Raw genomic sequence first — 23,910 nt, forward strand, 5'->3', positions numbered from 1 at the left:
ACCTTGGAAAGAGATACCAATCTGGACTTAGAAGTCATGTCAGCATTCCAAGATTTAAGCCACAAAGCTCTTCTAGCTAAAATAGCTAAAGACATAGATTTAACATCAATTTTGATGATATCAAAAATAGCATCACAGATAAAATGATTAGCATGTTGGAGTAAGCGAACAATGCTAGACAAATCAGAATCCAATTTTTGTTGCGCTAAATGTTCCAACCAAAAAGTTGATGCAGCTGCTACATCAGCCAAATTGCAGGCCTGAGAAGATGACCAGCATATAAATAGGCTTTCCTTAGATAAGATTCAAGTTCTCTATCTAAAGGACCTTTAAAAGAAGTACTATCTTTCGTAGGAATAGTAGTACGTTTGGCAAGAGTAGAGATAGCCCCATCAACTTTGGGGATCTTTTCCCAAAACTCTAAAGAGACTGCTGGCAAAGGGTACAATTTTTTTAAACCTCGAAGAAGGAATAAAAGAAGTACCAGGCCTATTCCATTCCTTAGAAATAATATCAGAAATAGCATCAGGAACTGGAAAAACCTCTGGAATAACCACAGGAGGTTTATAAACAGAATTTAAACGTTTACTAGTTTTAATATCAAGAGGACTAGTTTCCTCCATATCCAATGTAATCAACACTTCTTTTAACAAAGAACGAATATACTCCATTTTAAACAAATAAGATTTGTCAGTGTCAATATCTGAGGCAAGATCTCCTGAACCAGATAGATACTCATCAGAGAAGGATAATTCAGTATGTTGTCGGTCATTTGAAATTTCATCAACTTTATGAGAAGTTTTAAAAGACCTTTTACGTTTATTAGAAGGCGGAATAGCAGACAAAGCCTTCTGTATAGAATCAGAAATAAATTCTTTTAAATTCACAAGTATATCTTGTACATTAGATGTTGAGGGAACAGCAACAGGCAATGAACTACTACTGATGGATACATTTTCTGCATGTAAAAGTTTATAAGTATATAACCTCCACAAGTTTACAACAAATGCACTTAGCTTTGGTAGAAACGTTATCCGGCAGCAGAGTTCCAACAGTGACTTTTGAGACAGGATCAGATTGAGACATCTTGGAAATGTAAGAGAAAAAACAACAACATATGACGCAAAATTATCAATTTCCTTATATGGCAGTTTCAGGAATGGGAAAAAATGCAAACAGCATAGCCCTCTGACATAGAGAAAAGGCAAGAGGCTATAGGAATGGGGTCTTAAATAATGAAAATATTTGTCGCCAAGTATGACGTACGGCACAAACAGAAAAATATTTTTTGGCGCCAAAAACGTCCGGAAATTACACACTCGCGTCACAGAAGACGCAAGCTTGCGAAGGACTCGGCGTCAACTAAGAAGCCGGAAATGACGAAATTGCGTCAACGAACATAACTGTGCCAAAAAAAATCTTGCACCAAGAATGACACAATAAACTTTAGCATTTTGCGCTCTCGCGAGCCTAATTCTGCCCGCAAATTTAAAAGATAGTCAATTTGAAAAAGACTACACCCAAGTAAGAAATACATTTTTCCTAAAAAAAACAACATTTCCCAGATATGAAACTGACAGTCTGCAAAAGGAAATATACTGAAAAAAAGATTCATGGCAAAAATAAGTACAATACATATATTTAGAACTTTATAAAATATATTAAGTGCCAAACCATAGCTGAAAGTGTCTTAAGTAATGAAAACATACTTACCAAAGACACCCATCCACATATAGCAGATAGCCAAACCAGTACTGAAACAGTTATCAGTGGAGGTAATGGAATATGAGAGTATATCGTCAATCTGAAAAGGGAGGTAGGAGATGAATCTCTACGACCGATAACAGAGAGCCTAAGAAATATATCTCCCGTGAGGAAAACCATTGCATTCAAAAGGTGATACTCCCTTCACATCCCTCTGACATTCACTGTACTCTGAGAGGAATCGGGCTTCAAAATGCTGAGAAGCGCATATCAACTTAGAAATCTTAGCACAAACTTACTTCACCACCTCCATAGGAGGCAAAGTTTGTAAAACTGAATTGTGGGTGTGGTGAGGGGTGTATTTATAAGCATTTTGAGGTTTGAATCACAAAAGTTATTACAGGAGCATCAGAGTAGTGGGTAAAATTTCAAAACTTTATTTAGGTTCAATAGGGTATCATTACCCCTGGGTAAAAAGTACAAACATATAAAAAGATGAAAAAAAGGCTGGCCGGTTTCGGCTACTGCCTTACTCCTAGCCTGCTTAAAACGGTTTGTTAGCTTTCAGTTCAAAAACCCTCATCTGTTCTACTATTGGGTCAGGGGCACACACCCCTCCCTTGCTTGCACCAATCAAACGTGTTTCATATCACACCTATTTTACCCTACCGGAATGCCCCATGTAAATCCTCCACAGTTCTAACATACATGCTAAAAAGGAATACCATGTAATCACATTGTTTTATAAGCCGATTTCTATAGGTGTTAGGCTGACCTTAATCGCTACACTCTCTGTAGTGTTGGGCCGTTTTAAACCTGGCTAATTCAATGCTGCCTGATTTATTTACATTCTCTTCCTTGTGTAGTGGCCACTCCCTGAACTGTTTTACTCACCAATCACGGGCCATTCTAGACCTAGCCAATTCACTGTTGCCTGATTTGTTTACTTTCTCTTCCTTGATGTGCTGGCCACTCCCCGAACTGTTTCGCTCACCAATCTCGATCTAATGTGACACATCAGCTGTGAAGCTACATATTAAGCCACTCAAGATCGGCTCATGTCAAATGTAGCGTAGTTCTGTGTTCAGAACAGCTATCATTGGTCTAATATTGAGTGCATCAGCCAATCATGCTGCACACTCACTTGCGCTTTCACAAACTGATGTGCCTCACAGATAAAGCCTGTACCCCTACCAGGAAGTTTGCCATACTCTTAATTAGACTACAAAGCTTTACCAATTCATGGGGTGAATTTGTCATTTTATTTTACTTATTTCAAACATATGTATGTTAAAAAATATATTAATTACTCATAATTGTGTATGATTCTTTTCCTCCTGGCACATATATAAAAAGCCCCGGATTAAAGACCTTTTCCATTTCTGCTAGGTTGTATATTGGTCCAAATACACCTCTATATTATTGTACAACTACGTTGTTATCTCATCAGTACCTATGCACTAGTCTGCCACTAAATGACAAACGATATTTGGGTAAAGTATTGATGTAGAGATTATGTTAGTACCCTTAATCAAACAACCATAACTTTAAAGGACTTGTATTAAGTTAATATACACACTACCCTAGTTTGCTAATATTAAGAATACTCAACTTCATAGTGAAACCATATCTCAAACTTATCCTGTGGGGGATGGAACTGAGGACTTATGAGTATTTACTGTTTTTACATAGAGATGTCATGAATATGTACACTTTTTTTGTATAACCTGACCAACCTCTCTACAAATTTTGGATACTTCTTACATATATATATATATATATATATATATATATATATATATATATATATATATATATATATATATATATATATATATATATATATATATATATATATATAGTATACCCCTTCACTCTAGATACTCAGAGGCTACCAAAAGTTTATCAGGTTAAATTCGGAATTGAGACCCTCTGGAACCCCCGTTCTCAAACGAAAAATCCAGAAGGCCTCACGTTCCCCCTAATCTGCGGGTTCTATCCTCCCCTCTAGTTTGTATGGGTATCCTCTCTATGATTGTCCATGCAAAAAACCTCACATCCTTCTGATGTGTAACTGAAAAGTGGTTAATTAGGGGAGTTGTTAGAACACCTGCCCTGATGTCAGCTAGGTGCTCCTTAATTCTGACCCTTGCCTCCCTAGTCGTGAGACCTACATATTGGAGTGCACAATGTGTACACGAGATCAAGTATACTACAAAAGTTGATCGGCAATTGAGACAAACTTTTTTTGAAAATTCTCTCCTGTAACTAAGGAACTAAAGGAATGCCCTGTTGTCACTCTTTCACAGGCTAAATGATTGCACCTATAGGTGCCATTTAATCTCAACCAGGAGGATCTATCAGTTTGTTCTTTTCTTAGTCTCGTGGGGGCTATCATGTTGCCTATCGTTCTGTTTCTTTTATAGGTAAACCTGATACCCTCAGTTACTGTCTCTTTTAGAGCATCATCAGCTAATAAGAGCTGGAAATTACTCCTAATTATCTGACAAATCTGTGTATATTGTTGAGAATATTCTGTCGTGAATTTTGTTGTCAACGTTCTGTTTATTCCTCTTTTTGCTTTGTTTTAGAAGGTCATCTCTGCTAACCTTGGTGACAGTATTTCTTTCTTTGGTGACAATCGACCTTTGGTAACCCCTCTCCAACAGCCTCTGCGACAGTTCATCTGCTTGTTTCTCGTATATATTGTCGCTAGTACAATGCCTTTTTAAGCGGATGAACTGTCCTCTCGCTACACCCGTGAAAACTCTCTTCGGGTGCAACTTGAGGCGTGTAGGAGCGAGTTCCCTGAAATAGGCTTTCGGTAAGTTTCTGTGGTTATCTTTTGACCTACACTTCCCATTAATGTAATATCCAAGAAATTTACTGAGTGTACTTGTATATCAGAAGTGAAACTGATGCCTACAGAGGTCTGATTGAGTCCCTCTACAAAGGCCTCTAGGTCGTGCCTTGAGCCCTTCCACATGAAAAGGAGGTTGTCAATGAAACTCCTGTACCACACTATCTCCTGCCTGAACGGATTCCGTTCTCCAAAGACGTTGGAGAGCTCCCACCAACCCATAAAAAGTTTGGCGTAAGAGTGGGCAAATTTAGCTCCCATAGCAGTCCCACGCCTCTGGAGAAAGAACTCTCCCTCAAACAAGAAATAGTTGTGGGTCAGGAGAAAACTGGTCACCCTCAAAATGTATTCTATAAATTCCTGATCACCCAAATATTTCCTAGAAAGGAAACATTTTAGAGCCTCTAGGCCCTTTTCATGGGGTATGGTAGAATACAGAGATCTCACATCCACTGTAAGCCATTTGAAGTTGCTCTGCCAAACCACTTCCAAGAGTAAATTCAAAACATCTTTTGTATCAGACAGGAAATTACAAAGTGTGCTCACCAAAGGCTGCAAGATGCCATCCAGCCATTCTGACAGGTGCTCAAGAAGAGAACCTATTCGCTCACTATTTGTCAACCCTGGACGTTTTCTACGGACTTATAGACTTAGGGTAGGTGATTAAACACAGGAATGACTGGATTCTGTACCAGTAAATAAGCTTTTGTTTCCTGGTTAATATAACCCATTTCTACCCCATCGTTTACAAGGGAGACCAATTGGGAAACTTTGCCCCTCCTGGTAAGATTGTATATCCCATATGTCACTAGCTCATGGACTCTTGCCAATTACATGAAAGAAAAAGACATTTAGAATGCCTACTCGCACCTTTTTAATACCTGCCTGGTGGTGTTATATATCTAAGACAGAATAGGAAAGTAAAATAAGCTGGAGTGAACATGCTGCTCTTCTACAAAGCTTGCCCTAATTTTAGCTTTCATGTCCTGCCTGTAATGCATCATTAAAGAAACAATGTACTCAGGCAAGCAGCTGATAAGATTTAAATGTATTTAAAAATGTGACAAGAACACCCTTCTAAATTGGCACGGCTCTCCCACCCCCACTGGAAGGATGATTTCTGCTGATGTTTCTTTATACATTGTTTTTCTATAGTCAATGCAGCAGAAGGCCAAAAACGCTAATTCAAATGACAAAATAAAGGTAAATCGGTTATATGTAAAAAAAATTACTACACTCCAGCAGGTAAAAAGGATAATGGAAATAAATTAAAGGGACATTACAGCCAAATTTGGAATCCCATGGATGCATTTCATTTTTGCATGGAAGCATTTTTGTAATATACATGTATTAGCAAAAATGCTTCTAATAAATACACTTTTGAAACAGCTATAGATTTTAAGTATGCTCCGTCCACCAGCATTTTAAACACAGCACTTGTGTTTAACTGAGTCTAAGGTGTTTGTAACATCTGGTAATGACTCAATTTGTTAATTGCTGACATGCTACAAGCCCCATTTGTTCTCTGAGCAGCTGCAGTATTTAAAATGCTAGTGCACTGAGAATATTTTTGCTTCACATGCACGTGCAGAGAAAAATGTTAACACTTAAACAGTGATAGCTTTTACTAGAGGCATTTTTGCCAATACATGTATATTGCAAATACGTTTCTATCCAAAGATGTAATCCATTTATGTGCATTTAAATTTTGACCGGAATGTCTCCTTAAAGAGGAGATATGTTTACAGTACAATGCTCCAGGAATAATTTGTCTCGTCAGCGATGCTTACATTTGGATAATTCCTTTGGTAAATGAACCTTTAAATCCTTAGTGTGGGTTTTGTGGGGTTTTATAAGTGTGAACAATATTACATAAAGTATACATACACCATCTGCTTCTAATCAACTTGACTGACAGAATTATTTTCCTTTATTTACACATTTTTGCATATTCTTAAAAAGGACCATTAAATACAGTAGAACTGCATTTTCAACAAGTACATACTAAAAAGACAATGCAATTTTAAAATGAGCAGATTTTATTCTGAAAATATTTCCGGGGCCCCTATACATTACATTACATTGAATTCTTCAACATGCTTAGTAGTACCTGGTGTCTCAGAAAGTCTGGATATAAAAAGACTGTGTAGAATTTCATAATGGATGTAAATAAGAACTTTAAACTGCATGCTCTATCTGAACACATGAACGTTTCATTTTTCCGTTAGTGTCCCTTTAAACCTCTTAGTCAAAAGCAAGGTGGGGAATGACTGCTCTCTTTTGTTGCTATTAAAGGGACATAATACTCATATGCTAAATCACTTGAAACTGATGCAGCATAACTGTAAAAAGCTGACCGGGAAAAGATCACCTGAGCATCTCTATGTAAAAAAGGAAGATATTTTACCTCACAATCTCCTCAGCTCAGCAGAGTAAGTGCTGTGTAAAAAGTTATACTTCAGTTACAGCCCAACTGCAGGTAAAAAAAAACTGAAGAAATGACCTGCAGCCAATCGGCATCAACACTGCTGAGGTCATGAACTCCTACTGTAAACTCATGAGATTTGACTTAACTCTCGTGAGATTTCATAGTAAACTTCCTTAAACTGAATAGGGAAATAACATGAGTGTGCACAAAGCTCACTATCTTGCCTGTAACGGGACAGACATACTAATTTGCTGCTTAAAGTCGTTTACAGTGGAGTGTGAATATTTAGGACATTTTGAGGTAAAATATCTTCCTTTTTTACATAGAGCTGTTCAGGTGATATTTTCTAGTCAGTTTTTTACAGTTATGCTGCATCACTTTCAAGTGTTTCAACATTTGGGTATCAGGGCCCTTTAAGGGCTATGTCACAAGAGCTTCCCTGCTCATGGGAAACTATCTTTTTACTTACTGGCTGCCATATTTTGCACTGGTCGATCCCTTCTTAAACTTCTCATGTGGTTCATTTAGCTTCTCAACAATTGTTCTGATGTTCTTGAGAGTCTTGAAGATTTCAATAGAATCTTCTATGGTGAAATGGGAGTACTCGCTGTGCTCCTTCTGAGGGCCCTGATACACAGCTATACTTCCACAGGCCTCTAAAGACACAGACAAAGCTGATTAACCCATGCCATTAAGGGAAACACCTTGTAATTACATTTTCCTGCAGTTTTGCAATAAATTAACACACTACATGAGATTGAAAATGTTTATAGTTCACAGCAAATATTTTTTTAATAGCCAAAATCCACCTGAGCTTTTATGGACAGATATATGTCAGGGTTAGGCTTGCAAAGCCTGTCCCCCCCCCCCCCCTTCCAGTTGTCAGAAAAGAAAAACCCTTTACATTTTAAGAATTAAAGGGACAGTCTACTCCAGATTTTTTTTTTTTATGGTTTAAAAAGATAGATAATCCCTTTATTACCCATTCCCCAGTTTTGCACATTCAACACTGTTATATTAATAAAGATGAACGGGGGTATTAAGAGGGCGCTAAAAAAGCTAAAGATTCCCAAGAATCGCATATAATAACAATATCAAACAATATATATATATATTCTAAACAAAATTTATTTTAATATTTGACTGTTATATCAATAAAAATCATTAAAAATTGGGACGTCTCCTTTAGAAATGCATATATAAAAGAGAATATTTGCTCACTAAAATACAGTATATATAAAAAACCTTTGGACTATTACCATATGATGATTACTGGATCCTTAAATATATTTAAAAAACTGAGAGAGAAAAATGCTGAAAAAGAAAATTTATGCTTACCTGATAAATGTATTTCTTTTTTGACATGATGAGTCCACGGATCATCATTAATTACTGTTGGGAATATCACTCCTGCCCAGCAGGAGGCGGCAAAGAACACCACAGCAAAGCTGTTAAATATCAACTCCCTTCCCTCCCACCCCAGTCATTCGACCGAAGTAAAGGAGAGAAAGGAAGCAACAAGGTGCAGAGGTGTCTGAAGCTTATAACATATCAATAACCTGTCTCAAAACAGGGCGAGCTGTGGACTCGAGTCAAAAAAGAAATACATTTATCAGGTAAGCGTGATAACACGATGATTCCACGGATCATCATTATTTACTAAGACAGGAACCTAAACTGAAGGCACCACTGCTTTTAAAAAAACAAAACAAAAACAAAAAAAAAACAAAAAACAAAACACCTTTCTCCCAAAAGCAACCTCAACTGAGACCAAAAGTGTAATCTTATAGAAGAGTGAAAAGAGAACAAGATGCAGTCTTGCAAGTCTGTTCCACAGAAATTTCATTTCTGACTGCCCATGAGAAACAACAGCCCTCATGGAATGAGCCGTAACTCTCTCTGGAGGTTGCTATCCAGCAATCTCTTAGGCAAAATGTAAGATACTCTTCAGTCATAAAGAAAGAAAAGCAGCCGTAACTTACTGTTGCTTACGTCTCGGAGAAAACCACACATAAGGAAGAAGACTTACAAAATCCTTAGTCGCCTGCAAGTAATATTTTTTGTTGAAATAGTGCCAAAACCCTTCCTTCGGAGAAGGATTAGGGCACAAGGAAGGAACACCAGACTCCTGATTAATGCTCCAGACAAAAATAACATAATAGAACGTAAAACCACCTTACTTGAAGAAAACTAAGGCAAGGTGACTCACACCATAATGCCCGAGAACTCTGACAAAGAGGAAAGAGTAATACGAAACAAAACTTTCCAAGATAATATCTATGGAATGCATCGGCTCAAATAGAGCCCCCTGAATACTCCTAAGAACTAACTAGCTAGAATACAGGCCTAATCCTGACCAATGTCTGACAAAACTAATATACGCCTGGGAATCCTCCAGACGGATATGTAACAAAAAAGACAAGGCAGAAAAACATAATTTATGTAAGAACTTACCTGATAAATTCATTTCTTTCATATTAGCAAGAGTCCATGAGCTAGTGACGTATGGGATATACATTCCTACCAGGAGGGGCAAAGTTTCCCAAACCTCAAAATGCCTATAAATACACCCCTCACCACACCCACAAATCAGTTTAACGCATAGCCAAGAAGTGGGGTGATAAGACAAAAGTGCGAAAGCATAAAAAATAAGGAATTGGAATAATTGTGCTTTATACAAAAAAATCATAACCACCACAAAAAAGGGTGGGCCTCATGGACTCTTGCTAATATGAAAGAAATGAATTTATCAGGTAAGTTCTTACATAAATTATGTTTTCTTTCATGTAATTAGCAAGAGTCCATGAGCTAGTGACGTATGGGATAATGAATACCCAAGATGTGGACTAGAGAGGGAGGGATAAAATAAAGACAGCCAATTCCGCTGAAAATAATCCACACCCAAAATAAAGTTTAAATCTTATAATGAAAAAAACTGAAATTATAAGCAGAAGAATCAAACTGAAACAGCTGCCTGAAGTACTTTTCTACCAAAAACTGCTTCAGAAGAAGAAAATACATCAAAATGGTAGAATTTAGTAAAAGTATGCAAAGAAGACCAAGTTGCTGCTTTGCAAATCTGATCAACCGAAGCTTCATTCCTAAACGCCCAGGAAGTAGAAACTGACCTAGTAGAATGAGCTGTAATCCTTTGAGGCGGAGTTGTACCCGACTCAACATAAGCATGATGAATTAAAGATATCAACCAAGATGCCAAAGAAATGGCAGAGGCCATCTGACCTTTCCTAGAACCGGAAAAGATAACAAATAGACTAGAAGTCTTTCGGAAATTCTTAGTAGCTTCAACATAATATTTCAAAGCTCTAACTACATCCAAAGAATGCAACGTTCTCTCCTTAGAATTCTTAGGATTAGGACACAATGAAGGAACCACAATTTTCGCCAAAAGAAACAAAACTTTCCAAGAAAGTAGTTTAATGTCCAGTGAATGCATAGGTTCAAAAGGAGGAGCTTGAAGAGGCCCCAGAACCAAATTCAAACTCCAAGGAGGAGAAATTGACTTAATGACAGGCTTTATACGAACCAAAGCTTGTACAAAACAATGAATATCAGGAAGATTAGCAATCTTTCTGTGAAAAAGAACAGAAAGAGCAGAGATTTGTCCTTTCAAGGAACTTGCAGACAAACCTTTATCCAAACCATCCTGAAGAAACTGTAAAATTCTCGGAATTCTAAAAGAATGCCAGGAAAAATGATGAGAAAGACACCAAGAAATGTAAGTCTTCCAGACTCGATAATATATCTTCCTAGATACAGATTTACGAGCCTGTAACATAGTATTAATCACAGAGTTAGAGAAACCTCTTTGACTAAGAATCAAGCGTTCAATCTCCATACCTTCAAATTTAAGGATTTGAGATCCTGATGGAAAAAAGGACCTTGCGACAGAAGGTCTGGTCTTAACGGAAGAGTCCACGGTTGGCAAGAGGCCATCCGGACAAGATCCGCATACCAAAACCTGTGAGGCCATGCTGGAGCCACCAGCAGAACAAACTAGCATTCCTTCAGAATCTTGGAAATTACTCTTGGAAGAAGAACTAGAGGCGGAAAGATATAGGCAGGATGATACTTCCAAGGAAGTGACAATGCATCCACTGCTTCCGCCTGAGGATCCCTGGATCTGGACAGATACCTGGGAAGTTTCTTGTTTATATGAGAAGCCATCAGATCTATTTCTGGAAGTCCCCACATTTGAACAATCTGAAGAAAAACCTCTGGGTGAAGAGACCATTCACCCGGATGTAACGTTTGGCGACTGAGATAATCCGCTTCCCAATTGTCTATACTTGGGATATGAACCGCAGAAATTAGACAGGAGCTGGATTCCGCCCATACCAGTATTCGAGATACTTCTTTCATAGCCAGAGGACTGTGAGTCCCTCCTTGATGATTGATATATGCTACAGTTGTGACATTGTCTGTCTGAAAACAAATGAACGATTCTCTCTTTAGAAGAGGCCATGACTGAAGAGCTCTGAAAATTGCACGGAGTTCCAAAATATTGATTGGTAATCTCACCTCCTGAGATTCCCAAACCCCTTGTGCTGTCAGAGACCCCCAAACAGCTCCCCAACCTGTCAGACTTGCATCTGTTGAAATCACAGTCCAGGTCGGAAGAACAAAAGAAGCCCCCTGAACTGAACGATGGTGATCTGTCCACCACGTCAGAGAGTGTCGTACAATCGGTTTTAAAGATATCAATTGAGATATCTTTGTGTAATCCCTGCACCACTGGTTCAGCATACAAAGCTGAAGAGGTCGCATGTGAAAACGAGCAAAGGGGATCGCGTCCGATGCAGCAGTCATAAGACCTAAAATTTCCATGCATAAGGCTACCGAAGGGAATGATTGAGACTGAAGGTTTCGACAAGCTGAAACCAATTTCAGACGTCTTTTTTCTGTCAGCAACAGAGTCATGGACACTGAATCTATCTGGAAACCTAAAAAGGTTTCCCTTGTCTGAGGAATCAACGAACTCTTTGGTAAATTAATCCTCCAACCATGTTCTCGAAGAAACGATACAAGTTGATTCGTATGAGATTCTGCTAAAAGTGAAGACTGAGCAAGTACCAAGATATCGTCCAAATAAGGAAATACCACAATACCCTGTTCTCTGATTACAGACAGAAGGGCACCGAGAACCTTTGTAAAAATCCTTGGAGCTGTTGCTAGGCCAAACGGCAGAGCCACAAACTGGTAATGCTCGTCTAGGAAAGAGAATCTCAGAAACTGATAGTGATCTGGATGAATTGGAATATGCAGATATGCATCCTGTAAATCTACTGTGGACATATAATGCCCTTGCTGAACAAAAGGCAGGATAGTCCTTATAGTTACCATTTTGAATGTTGGTATCCTTACATAACGATTCAATATTTTTAAATCCAGAACTGGTCTGAAGGAATTCTCCTTCTTTGGTACAATGAAGAGATTTGAGTAAAACCCCAGCCCCTGTTCCAGAACTGGAACTGGTAAAATTACTCCAGCCAACTCTAGATCTGAAACACATTTCAGAAATGCTTGAGCCTTCGCTGGATTTACTGGGACACGGGAAAGAAAAAATCTTCTTGCAGGAGGCCTTATCTTGAAGCCAATTCTGTACCCTTCTGAAACAATGTTCTGAATCCAAAGATTGTGAATTGAATTGATCCAAATTTCTTTGAAAAATCGTAATCTGCCCCCTACCAGCTGGGCTGGAACGAGGGCCGCACCTTCATGTGGACTTGGGAGCTGGCTTTGGTTTTCTAAAAGGCTTGGATTTATTCCAGACTGGAGATGGTTTCCAAACTGATACCGCTCCTGAGGGTGAAGGATCAGGCTTTTGTTCCTTATTGTGACGAAAGGAACGAAAACGATTATTAGACCTAAATTTACCTTTAGATTTTTTATCCTGTGGTAAAAAAGTTCCTTTTCCTCCAGTAACAGTTGAGATAATAGAATCCAACTGTGAACCAAATAATTTATTACCCTGGAAAGAAAGGGAAAGCAAAGTTGACTTAGAAGACATATCAGCATTCCAAGTTTTAAGCCATAAAGCTCTTCTAGCTAAAAACAGAATTTATGCTTACCTGATAAATTACTTTCTCCAACGGTGTGTCCGGTCCACGGCGTCATCCATAACTTGTGGGAATATCTCTTCCCCAACAGGAAATGGCAGAGAGTACAGCAAAAGCTGTCCATATAGTCCCTCCTAGGCTCCGCCCACCACAGTCATTCGACCGACGGACAGGAGAAAAACAGGAGAAACTATAGGGTGCCGTGGTGACTGTAGTTAAAGAAATAAATTCATCAAACCTGATTAAAAAACCAGGGCGGGCCGTGGACCGGACACACCGTTGGAGAAAGTAATTTATCAGGTAAGCATAAATTCTGTTTTCTCCAACATTGGTGTGTCCGGTCCACGGCGTCATCCATAACTTGTGGGAACCAATACCAAAGCTTTAGGACATAGATGAAGGGAGGGAGCCAATCATGTTGCCTAAACGGAAGGCACCACGGCTTGCAAAACCTTTCTCCCAAAAATAGCCTCCGAAGAAGCAAAAGTATAAAATTTGTAGAATTTGGCATAAGTGTGCAGGGAAGACCAAGTCGCTGCCTTACATATCTGATCAACAGAAGCCTCGTTCTTGAAGGCCCATGTGGAAGCCACAGCCCTAGTAAAGTGAGCTGTGATTCTTTCAGAAGGCTGCCGTCCGGCAGTCTCGTAAGCCAATCGTGTGATGCTTTTCAGCCAAAAGGAAAGAGGTAGCAGTAGCTTTTTGACCTCTCCTTTTACCAGAATAGACGACAAACAGAGAAGATGTTTGTCTGAAATCCTTTGTTGCTTCTAGATAGAACTTTAAAGCACGGACTACATCTAAATTGTGTAACAACTATTTCCTGGTTAATATTCTAGTTGGAAACAACTTTTGGAAGAAAACCAGGTTTAGTACGCAAAACAACCTTATCTGAATGGAACACCAGATAGGGGGGATAACTCAGAAACTCTTCTAGCAGAAGAAATAGCAACTAAAAACAAAACTTTCCAAGATAACTTAATATCTATGGAATGTAAAGGTTCAAACGGAACCCCTTGGAGAACTGAAAGAACTAAATTTAGACTCCAGGGAGGAGTCAAAGGTCTGTAAACAGGCTTGATCCTGACCAAAGCCTGAACAAAAGCTTGAACATCTGGCACAGCTGCCAGTCGTTTGTGTAACAAGACAGATAAAGCAGAAATCTGTCCCTTTAGAGAACTCGCTGATAATCCCTTATCCAAACCTTCTTGCAGGAAGGAAAGGATTCTAGGAATTTTGATCTTACTCCATGAGAATCCCTTGGATTCACACCAACAGATATATCTTTCCCATATTTTATGGTAAATTTTTCTAGTTACAGGTTTTCTGGCTTGTACCAGAGTATCTATCACAGAATCCGAAAACCCACGCTTAGATAAAATCAAGCGTTCAATTTCCAAGCCGTCAGCTGGATAGAGACTAGATTTGGATGTTCGAATGGAACCTGTACTAGAAGATCCTGTCTCAAAGGTAGCTTCCATGGTGGAACCGATGACATTCCCACCAGGTCTGCATACCAAGTCCATCAGATCCATGTCTGGAATGCCCCATAATTGCGTCAGCTGGGCAAATATCTCCGGGTGGAGTTCCCACTCCCCCAGATGGAATGTCTGACGACTCAGATAATCCGCCTCCCAGTTTTCAACTCCTGGGATGTGGATCGCAGATAGGTGGCAGGAGTGATCCTCCGCCCATTTTATGATTTTGGTCACTTCTCTCATCGCCAGGGAACTCCTTGTTCCCCCCTGATGGTTGATGTAAGCAACAGTCGTCATGTTGTCCGATTGGAATCTTATGAATCTGGCCTTTGCTAGTTGAGGCCAAGCCCTGAGAGTATTGAATATCGCTCTCAGTTCCAGAATGTTTATCGGGAGAAGAGACTCTTCCCGAGACCATAGACCCTGAGCTTTCAGGGAGTCCCAGACCGCGCCCCAGCCCACTAGACTGGCGTCGGTCGTGACGATGACCCACTCTGGTCTGCGGAAGGTCATTCCCTGGGACAGGTGATCCTGGGTTAGCCACCAACGGAGTGAGTCTCTGGTCTTCTGATCTACTTGAATCACTGGAGACAAGTCTGTATAGTCCCCATTCCACTGTTTCAGCATGCACAGTTGTAATGGTCTTAGATGAATTCGCGCAAAAGGAACTATGTCCATTGCTGCAACCATCAACCCTACTACTTCCATGCACTGAGCTATGGAAGGTCGTGGAACAGAGTGAAGAACTTGACAAGCGTTTAGAAGTTTTGACTTTCTGACATCTGTCAGGAAAATCTTCATTTCTAAAGAATCTATAATTGTCCCCAAGAAAGGAACTCTTGTCGACGGAGACAGGGAACTTTTTTCTATGTTCACCTTCCACCCGTGAGATCTGAGAAAGGCCAGAACGATGTCTGTGTGAGCCTTTGCCTTTGAAAGAGACGACGCTTGTATCAGAATGTCGTCCAAGTAACGTGCCACTGCAATGCCCCTTGATCTTAGAACCGCTAGAAGGGACCCGAGTACCTTTGTGAAAATCCTTGGAGCAGTGGCTAGCCCGAATGGGAGAGCCACAAACTGGTAATGTTTGTCCAGAAAGGCGAACCTTAGGAACTGATGATGATCTTTGTGGATAGGAATATGTAGATACGCATCCTTTAGATCCAGGGTAGTCATAAATTGACCCTCCTGGATTGTAGGTAAAATCGTTCGGATAGTTTCCATTTTGAACGATGGCACTTTGAGAAATTTGTTTAGAATCTTTAAATCCAGAATTGGTCTGAAGGTTCCCTCTTTTTTGGGAACTACAAACAGATTTGAGTAAAATCCCAGTCCTTGTTCCACAGTTGGAACTGGGTGTATCACTCCCATTTTTAACAGGTCTTCTACACAATGTAAGAATGCCTGTCTCTTTATTTGGTTTGAAGATAAGTGAGACATGTGGAACCTTCCTCTTGGAGGTAGTTCCTTGAATTCCAGAAGATAACCCTGAGAAACTATTTCTAGTGCCCAGGGATCCTGAACATCTCTTGCCCAAGCCTGAGCGAAGAGAGAGAGTCTGCCCCCTACTAGATCCGGTCCCGGATCGGGGGCTACTCCTTCATGCTGTTTTGGTAGCAGCAGCAGGCTTCTTGGCCTTTTTACCCTTGATCCAGCCTTGCATCGGTTTCCAAGCTGGTTTGGTCTGCGAAGCATTACCCTCTTGCCTAGAGGCTGCAGAGTTGGAAGCCGGTCCATTCCTGAAATTGCAAAAGGAACGAAAATTAGACTTATTCTTGGCCTTGAAAGGCCTATCTCGTGGGAGGGCATGGCCCTTACCCCCAGTGATGTCTGAGATAATCTCTTTCAACTCTGGTCCAAAAAGGGTTTTACCCTTGAAAGGGATATTAAGCAATTTTGTCTTGGAAGATACATCCGCTGACCAAGACTTTAGAGCGCTCGGCGCACCACAATTGCAAACCCTGAATTTTTCGCCGCTAATCTAGCTAACTGCAAAGCGGCATCTAAAATAAAGGAATTAGCTAATTTAAGTGCATGTATTCTGTCCATAACCTCCTCATACGGAGTCTCTCTATTGAGCGACTTTTCTAGTTCCTCGAACCAGAACCACGCTGCTGTAGTGACAGGAACAATGCACGAAATAGGTTGCAGGAGGTAACCTTGCTGTACAAAAATCTTTTTAAGCAAACCCTCCAATTTTTTATCCATAGGATCTTTGAAAGCACAATTATCCTCGATAGGAATAGTAGTGCGCTTGTTTAGTGTAGAAACTGCCCCCTCGACCTTAGGGACTGTCTGCCATAAGTCCTTTCTGGGGTCGACCATAGGAAATAATTTCTTAAATATAGGAGGGGGAACAAAAGGTATGCCGGGCTTCTCCCACTCCTTGTTCACTATGTCCGCCACCCGCTTGGGTATAGGAAAAGCGTCGGGGTGCACCGGAACCTCTAGGAACTTGTCCATCTTACACAATTTTTCTGGAATGACCAGGTTGTCACAATCATCCAGAGTAGATAACACCTCCTTAAGCAGTGCGCGGAGATGCTCTAATTTAAATTTAAATGTCACATCAGGTTCTGCCTGTTGAGAAATTCTACCTGAATCTGAAATTTCCCCATCTGACAAAACCTCCCTCATGGCCCCTTCAGATTGGTGTGAGGGTATGACAGAGCAATTATCATCAGCGCCCTCCTGCTCTAGTGTTTAAAACAGAGCAATCGCGCTTTCTCTGAAATGCAGGCATTTTGGATAAAATATTAGCTATGGAGTTATCCATTACTGCCGTCAATTGTTGCATAGTAACAAGCATTGGCGCGCTAGAAGTACTAGGGGTCTCCTGCGTGGGCAAAACTGGTGTAGACACAGAGTGAGATGAAGTAGAACTATGTCTACTCCCTTCATCTGATGAATCATCTTGGGCAACTTTACTATCTGTGGCAGTACTGTCCTTACTTTGTTTGGACGCTATGGCACAATTATCACACAATTTGGAACGGGGAGACACATTGGCTTCCATACATACAGAACATAGCTTATCTGAAGGTACAGACATGTTAAACAGGCTTAAACTTGTCAATAAAGTACAAAAACCGTTACTGTCTCTTTAAATTTTAAACAGGGCACACTTTATTACTGAATATGTGAAAAACAATGAAGGAATTGTTCAAATTTTACCAAATTTTCACCACAGTGTCTTAAAGCATTCAAAGCATTGCACCCCAAATTTCAGACCTTTAACCCTTAAAACCGGAGCCGGTTACAGTTTTAACCCCTCTACAGTCCCAGCTACAGCCTTTGCTGCGACTTTACCAAACCCAGGGGGGAATACGATACCAAATGAAGCCTTCTAGGAACCTTTTCAACTACTTTCAGATCCACACACATGCAGCTGCATGTCCTGCTCTCAAAAGTAACTGCGCAGTAATGGCGCGAAAATGAGGCTCAGCCTACTACAGGGAAGGCCCTTCCTGACTGGAAAGGTGTCTAAACCAGTGCCCGACGTTAAAAAACGTTCCCCAAAGTTTATAAGTGTGAAATTCAATCTCAAGCTGTATAAAATGCCCAAATAAAGCAATCGATCTTGCCCATAAAAATGTCTACCAGTTTTATAGCCCATATTAAGCCCTTTATTCTGTTTGAGACTAAGAAAATGGCTTACCGGTCCCCATGAGAGGAAATGACAGCCTTCCAGCATTACACAGTCTTGTTAGAAATATGGCTAGTCATACCTTAAGCAGAAAAGTCTGCTAACTGTTTCCCCCAACTGAAGTTATTTCATCTCAACAGTCCTATGTGGAAACAGCAAACGATTTTAGTTACTGCTGCTAAAATCATATTCCTCTCACAAACAGAACTCTTCATCTTTTTCTGTTTCAGAGTAAATAGTACATACCAGCACTATTTTAAAATAACAAACTCTTGATAGTAGAATAAAAAACTACAACTAAACACCACATACTCTTGACCATCTCTGTGGAGATGTTGCCTGTGCAACGGCAAAGAGAATGACTGGGGTGAGCGGAGCCTAGGAGGGACTATATGGACAGCTTTTGCTGTACTCTTTGCCATTTCCTGTTGGGGAAGAGATATTCCCACAAGTTATGGATGACGCCGTGGACCGGACACACCAATGTTGGAGAAATAGCTAGAGACATATACCTGACATCAACCCTAATGATATCAAAGATGGCATCACAAATAAAATTATTAGCATGTTGAAGAAGATTAACAATGCTATGAGAATTATGATCTGTTACTTGTTGCGCTAAAGCTTCTAACCAAAAAGTTGAAGCTGCAGCAACATCCGCTAAAGATATAGCAGGTCTAAGAAGATTACCTGAACATAAGTAAGCTTTTCTTAGAAAGGATTCAATTTTCCTATCTAAAGGATCTTTGAAGGAAGTATTATCTGCCGTAGGAATAGTAGTACGTTTAGCAAGAGTAGAGATAGCCCCATCAACTCTAATCTGTCAGATGGCACAGGATATAATTGCTTAAAACGTTTAGAAGGAGTAAATGAATTACCCAAATTATTCCATTCCCTGGAGATTACTTCAGAAATAGCATCAGGTACAGGAAAAACTTCTGGAATAACTACAGGAGATTTAAACACCTTATTTAAACGTTTAGATTTAGTATCAAGAGGACCAGAATCCTCTATTTCAAATGCAATTAAGACCTCTTTAAGTAAAGAACGAATAAATTCCATTTTGAACAAATATGAAGATTTATCAGCATCAACCTCTGAAACAGAATCCTCTGAACCAGAGGAATCATTATCAGAATCAGAATGATGATGTTAATTTAAAAATTCATCTGAAAAATGAGAAGTTTTAAAAGACCTTTTACGTTTACTAGAAGGAGGAATAACAGACATAGCCTTCTTAATGGATTTAGAAACAAAATCTCTTATGTTAACAGGAACACTCTGAGCATTAGATGTTGATGGAACAACAACAGGTAATGAAACATTACTAAAGGAAATATTATCTGCATTAACAAGTTTGTCATGACATTCATTACAAACAACAGCTGGAGGAACAGATACCACAAGTTTACAGCAAATACACTTAACTTTGGTAGATCCAGAACCAGGCAGCGATTTTCCAGAAGTATCTTCTGACTCAGGGTCAATCTGGGACATCTTGCAATATGTAATAGAAAAAACAACATATAAAGCAAAATTGATCAAATTCCTTAAATGACAGTTTCAGGAATGGGAAAAAATGCCAGTGAACAAGCTTCTAGCAGCCAGAAGCAATAAACAATGAGACTTAAATAAAGTGTAGAGAATAGCGACGCCCATAATTTTTAGCGCCAAAAAAGACGCCCACATTATTTGGCGCCTAAATGCTTTTGGCGCCAAAAATGACGCCACATCCGGTAACGCCGACACTTTTGGCGCAAAAAACTGTCAAAAAATGACGCAACTTCCGGTGACACGTATGACGCCGGAAACAAAGAAAAAAATTTTTTGCGCCAAAAAAGTCTGCGCCAAGAATGACGCAATAAAATGAAGCATTTTCAGCCCCCGCGAGCCTAACAGCCCACAGGGAAAAAAGTCAAATTTTAAGGTAAGAAAAAAATTGATTTATTCATATGCATTATCCCAAATATGAAACTGACTGTCTGAAATAAGGAACGTTGAACATCCTGAATCAAGGCAAATAAATGTTTAAACACATATATTTAGAACTTTATAAAAAAGTGCCCAACCATAGCTTAGAGTGTCACAAAAAATAAGACTTACTTACCCCAGGACACTCATCTACATGAAGTAGAAAGCCAAACCAGTACTGAAACGAGAATCAGCAGAGGTAATGGTATATATAAGAGTATATCGTCGATCTGAAAAGGGAGGTAAGAGATGAATCTCTACGACCGATAACAGAGAACCTATGAAATAGACCCCGTAGAAGGAGATCATTGAATTCAAATAGGAAATACTCTCTTCACATCCCTCTGACATTCACTGCACGCTGAGAGGAAAACCGGGCTCCAACCTGCTGCGGAGCGCATATCAACGTAGAATCTAGCACAAACTTACTTCACCACCTCCATAGGAGGCAAAGTTTGTAAAACTGATTTGTGGGTGTGGTGAGGGGTGTATTTATAGGCATTTTGAGGTTTGGGAAACATTGCCCCTCCTGGTAGGAATGTATATCCCATACGTCACTAGCTCATGGACTCTTGCTAATTACATGAAAGAAATAGACCCTTTAGGGAACTGCCGATAAATCCCTCTCCAAACCTTCTTGGAGAAAGGACAGAATTTTACTCCAAGAGTAGATTTGAAATATAGATATTTACGACATACCCTATAGTAAATCCTTCTAAATATAGGTTTATTATCCTGAATGATAATCTCCATGACCGACTCCGAGAATCCACGCTTGGATAAAACCAAGCATCCAATCTCCAAGCAGTCCGCGTCAAAAAACTAGATTTGGATGAAGTAAGGACTTTGAAGGAGAAGGCCTTTCCTCAACGAAAGTCTCAAAGATGGAAGATATGAATTACCATCACGTCTGCATACCAATCCTGCAGAGCCCCGCCGGTGCCTTAAGGATCACCGACGCCCTCTCCTGCTTGACTCGAGCATGAATCGTGGAAGAAGAGAAAAAAATAGAAAAAAAAATAGGCAAGACTGAAACTCCGAGGTATCGCCAGAGAGTCCATCGGAATAGCCTGAGGGTCCCATGACCTCGACCCGTACCTCGAAAGACAAGCACTCTGCTGAGATGCCATGATGTCCATATCTGTCCAGAAATCCACTCCTGGAATGTGCATCGCCGACCTACTGGAACTACCATGTTTCATGAGAATTTAGGGAGTCCCCTGCTCCCCATCCCAAAAATCTGGCGTCTGTAGTCACAATCACCCAAGAGGGTCTGCGAAAACAGGTTCCCTGGAAGAGATGATCCTGAGACAACCATCAATGTAGAGAATCCCCGTCTCCTGCTCTAGTTGTAATTGCGGAGACAGATTCGCATAATCTCCGTTCCACTGCTTGAGTATGCCTAACTGCAGAGGACTGAGGTGGAAACAAGCGAACGGGACGATGTTCCCTGCTGCAACCATCAGTCCAATTACCTCCATGTACTGAGCCCCTGACGGCCGAGGAGAGAACTGAAGTGCTAGGCAAAAATCGAAATCTTCGATTTCCTGACTACTGTCAAAATAACTATATAGATAAGGAGTCTATTATGGTTAGCAAGGAAACTATCCTTGTAGACGGAACTAAAGAATTCTTTTCCAAATTCACCTTCCATCCGTGAAACCGCAGGAAGGATAACATTTCCGCGTGTGATCCTGCTGTGAAAAAGGTGCTTAAACCATGTCGTCCAGATAAATGACCACTGCAATGCCCCGCGATCGGAGCACCACTAGCTGGGATCCCAGAGCCTTTGAGAAAATTCTGGGAGCTTGTTTGGACATTGAGATCTAAAGTTGGTCTGAAGGTTCCCTCCTTCTTGGGAACCACGAACAGATTGGAATAGAATTGCAGACCTCGTTCCTGTATTGGAACAGGAACAACCACTTCCAAGTCGGAGAGGTCCCGCACACAATGCAAGAATGCCTCTCCTCTGTCTGGTCTACAGATAATCTGGAAAACAGAAAACCTGCCCCTGGAAGGAAAAGTCTGAACTTTAGATTGTATCCCTGGGACACAATGTCCTCAGGAATCTAGAACATTTCAAACCTAAGCCTGAACAAAGAAGGAAGCCAGCCCCCTACAAGATCCAATCCCGGATCGGAGGCATGCCCTTCATGCTGACTGAGGGATGTCCCTTAACTCCCGTAATGTCAGTAATTATCTCCGTCAAACCAGGTCACAACAAGGTCTTACCCTTGTAAGGAGTCGTCAAAGGATTAGACTTAGACGAGACATCCGCAGACCAAGATTTTAATCATAACGCTCTGCAGCGCCAATATGGCAAGCCTAAAATCCTAGCACCCTGTTAACAAACTGAAGGGAAGCATCTGTAATAAAGGAGTTGGCTAACTGAAAGGCCTTTAACCTATCTTGTATTTCTTCGAGGGGAGTATTTGTCTGAATAGAATCAGACAACGCATGAAACTAGTATACTGTCAAACTAGCGACGTTAGTACCGCAGGTTACCATTGTAACCCAGATGTACATAATTCTATTGAGCAACCCCTCTAACTTCTTATCCATGAGGTCTTAAAAGGAACAACTATCCTTTAAGGGCATAGTAGGTCTCTGGTTAAAGTGGACATTGCCCTTTCTGCCATGACTCCTTGTTCACTATAGGAAACATCCCGTTAAAAATAGGGTATGGGGAAAAAGGGATACCCAGTTTCTCCCATTCCTAGCAATAATCTTTGTAGCCCTTACTGGTACAGGAAATACTTCCACCATGGGGGGCATGTCAAAATACTTGTTTAGTTTATTGGACTTTTTGGGATTGACTACGCAGTTAGTCTCGAAGTCGTCCAAGGTAGCTAAAACCTCCTTAATTAACAAACAGAGGTGTACAAGCCAAAACCTGAAGAAAACAACTTCAGTATCAGATAAAGGTATTACACTGTCTGAGTCTGAGTTTTCCCCCTCAGAAACTACCTAAGTATCTTCCTCTTCATCTGGAAGATGAATAGCCACTACTGTATGAAAAACCTTTATTTGAATAAATTTCCTTTTACGTTTTCCCTGCAGCATGGGAAAAGCAGACACTGTCTCAGATACTGCCGATGACATTAGAGAAGCGATGTCTTGTAAGGTAACTCCACGTGGAGTTTGAGAGGAAGCGCAGGGCACTGCATGTGTGGGCGATAACATTTTTGGGACATTTGAGGAGAAAGATGCAACATATATTGAACATTGTTATTAGACTCCTGAACAACATTCGCCTTAAAAGAAGTTGGCTCAGAAAAGTCTATCCCTATTTTATAAATACTCTCAAAACATGAGAAAACAAAAAGGGATTGGTGGTTCCATATAGTTAACAAACATAAAGAGCAAGAGACACTATGCAGGGCCTCTTGATCCATACTGACTCACAATGGATGATAATCAAATAAAAGTCATACATGTTTTAATAAAAATGAACACAGAAAAAAACGGTCCTGTCTCTTTAAATGTTAAAACGTAAGTTTTTATTTTTTGTGCAGAAAATAGACTAAAATGGTACACAATTACTGTAGGACCTTTCTAACCCTCAGCTAACTTTGGTGAGGTTCACATTTAGCTTTCTAACACCAGATACATTCCCTCAGAAAAAAAGGACCGGAACTCAGCTGTAGCGCTGTCCGGTCCTAACGTATGTTTAAATACTGAGGACTCTATTGAGTCCGATAACAGGAAGTGTAAAGGGAAGTAGTGCGCAACCCAAATTGACGCCA

The 23,910-nt window shown here is 40.2% G+C and overlaps 1 protein-coding gene across 1 annotated transcript in view; it reads right to left on the reverse strand.

Moving 5' to 3' along the window:
• The window catches only part of RASA2 (RAS p21 protein activator 2), a gene marked incomplete in the record, with an annotated part of 722,923 nt that overhangs the window by 37,847 nt on the left and 661,166 nt on the right, over window positions 1-23,910 (reverse strand). The window contains 1 exon segment of the mRNA XM_053709823.1: window positions 7,462-7,648. Within this exon segment, the coding sequence (XP_053565798.1) occupies window positions 7,462-7,648 (187 nt within the window).

The sequence above is a fragment of the Bombina bombina genome, chromosome 4 (genome assembly GCF_027579735.1).
Source record: "Bombina bombina isolate aBomBom1 chromosome 4, aBomBom1.pri, whole genome shotgun sequence".
Taxonomy (NCBI): Eukaryota; Metazoa; Chordata; class Amphibia; order Anura; family Bombinatoridae; genus Bombina; species Bombina bombina.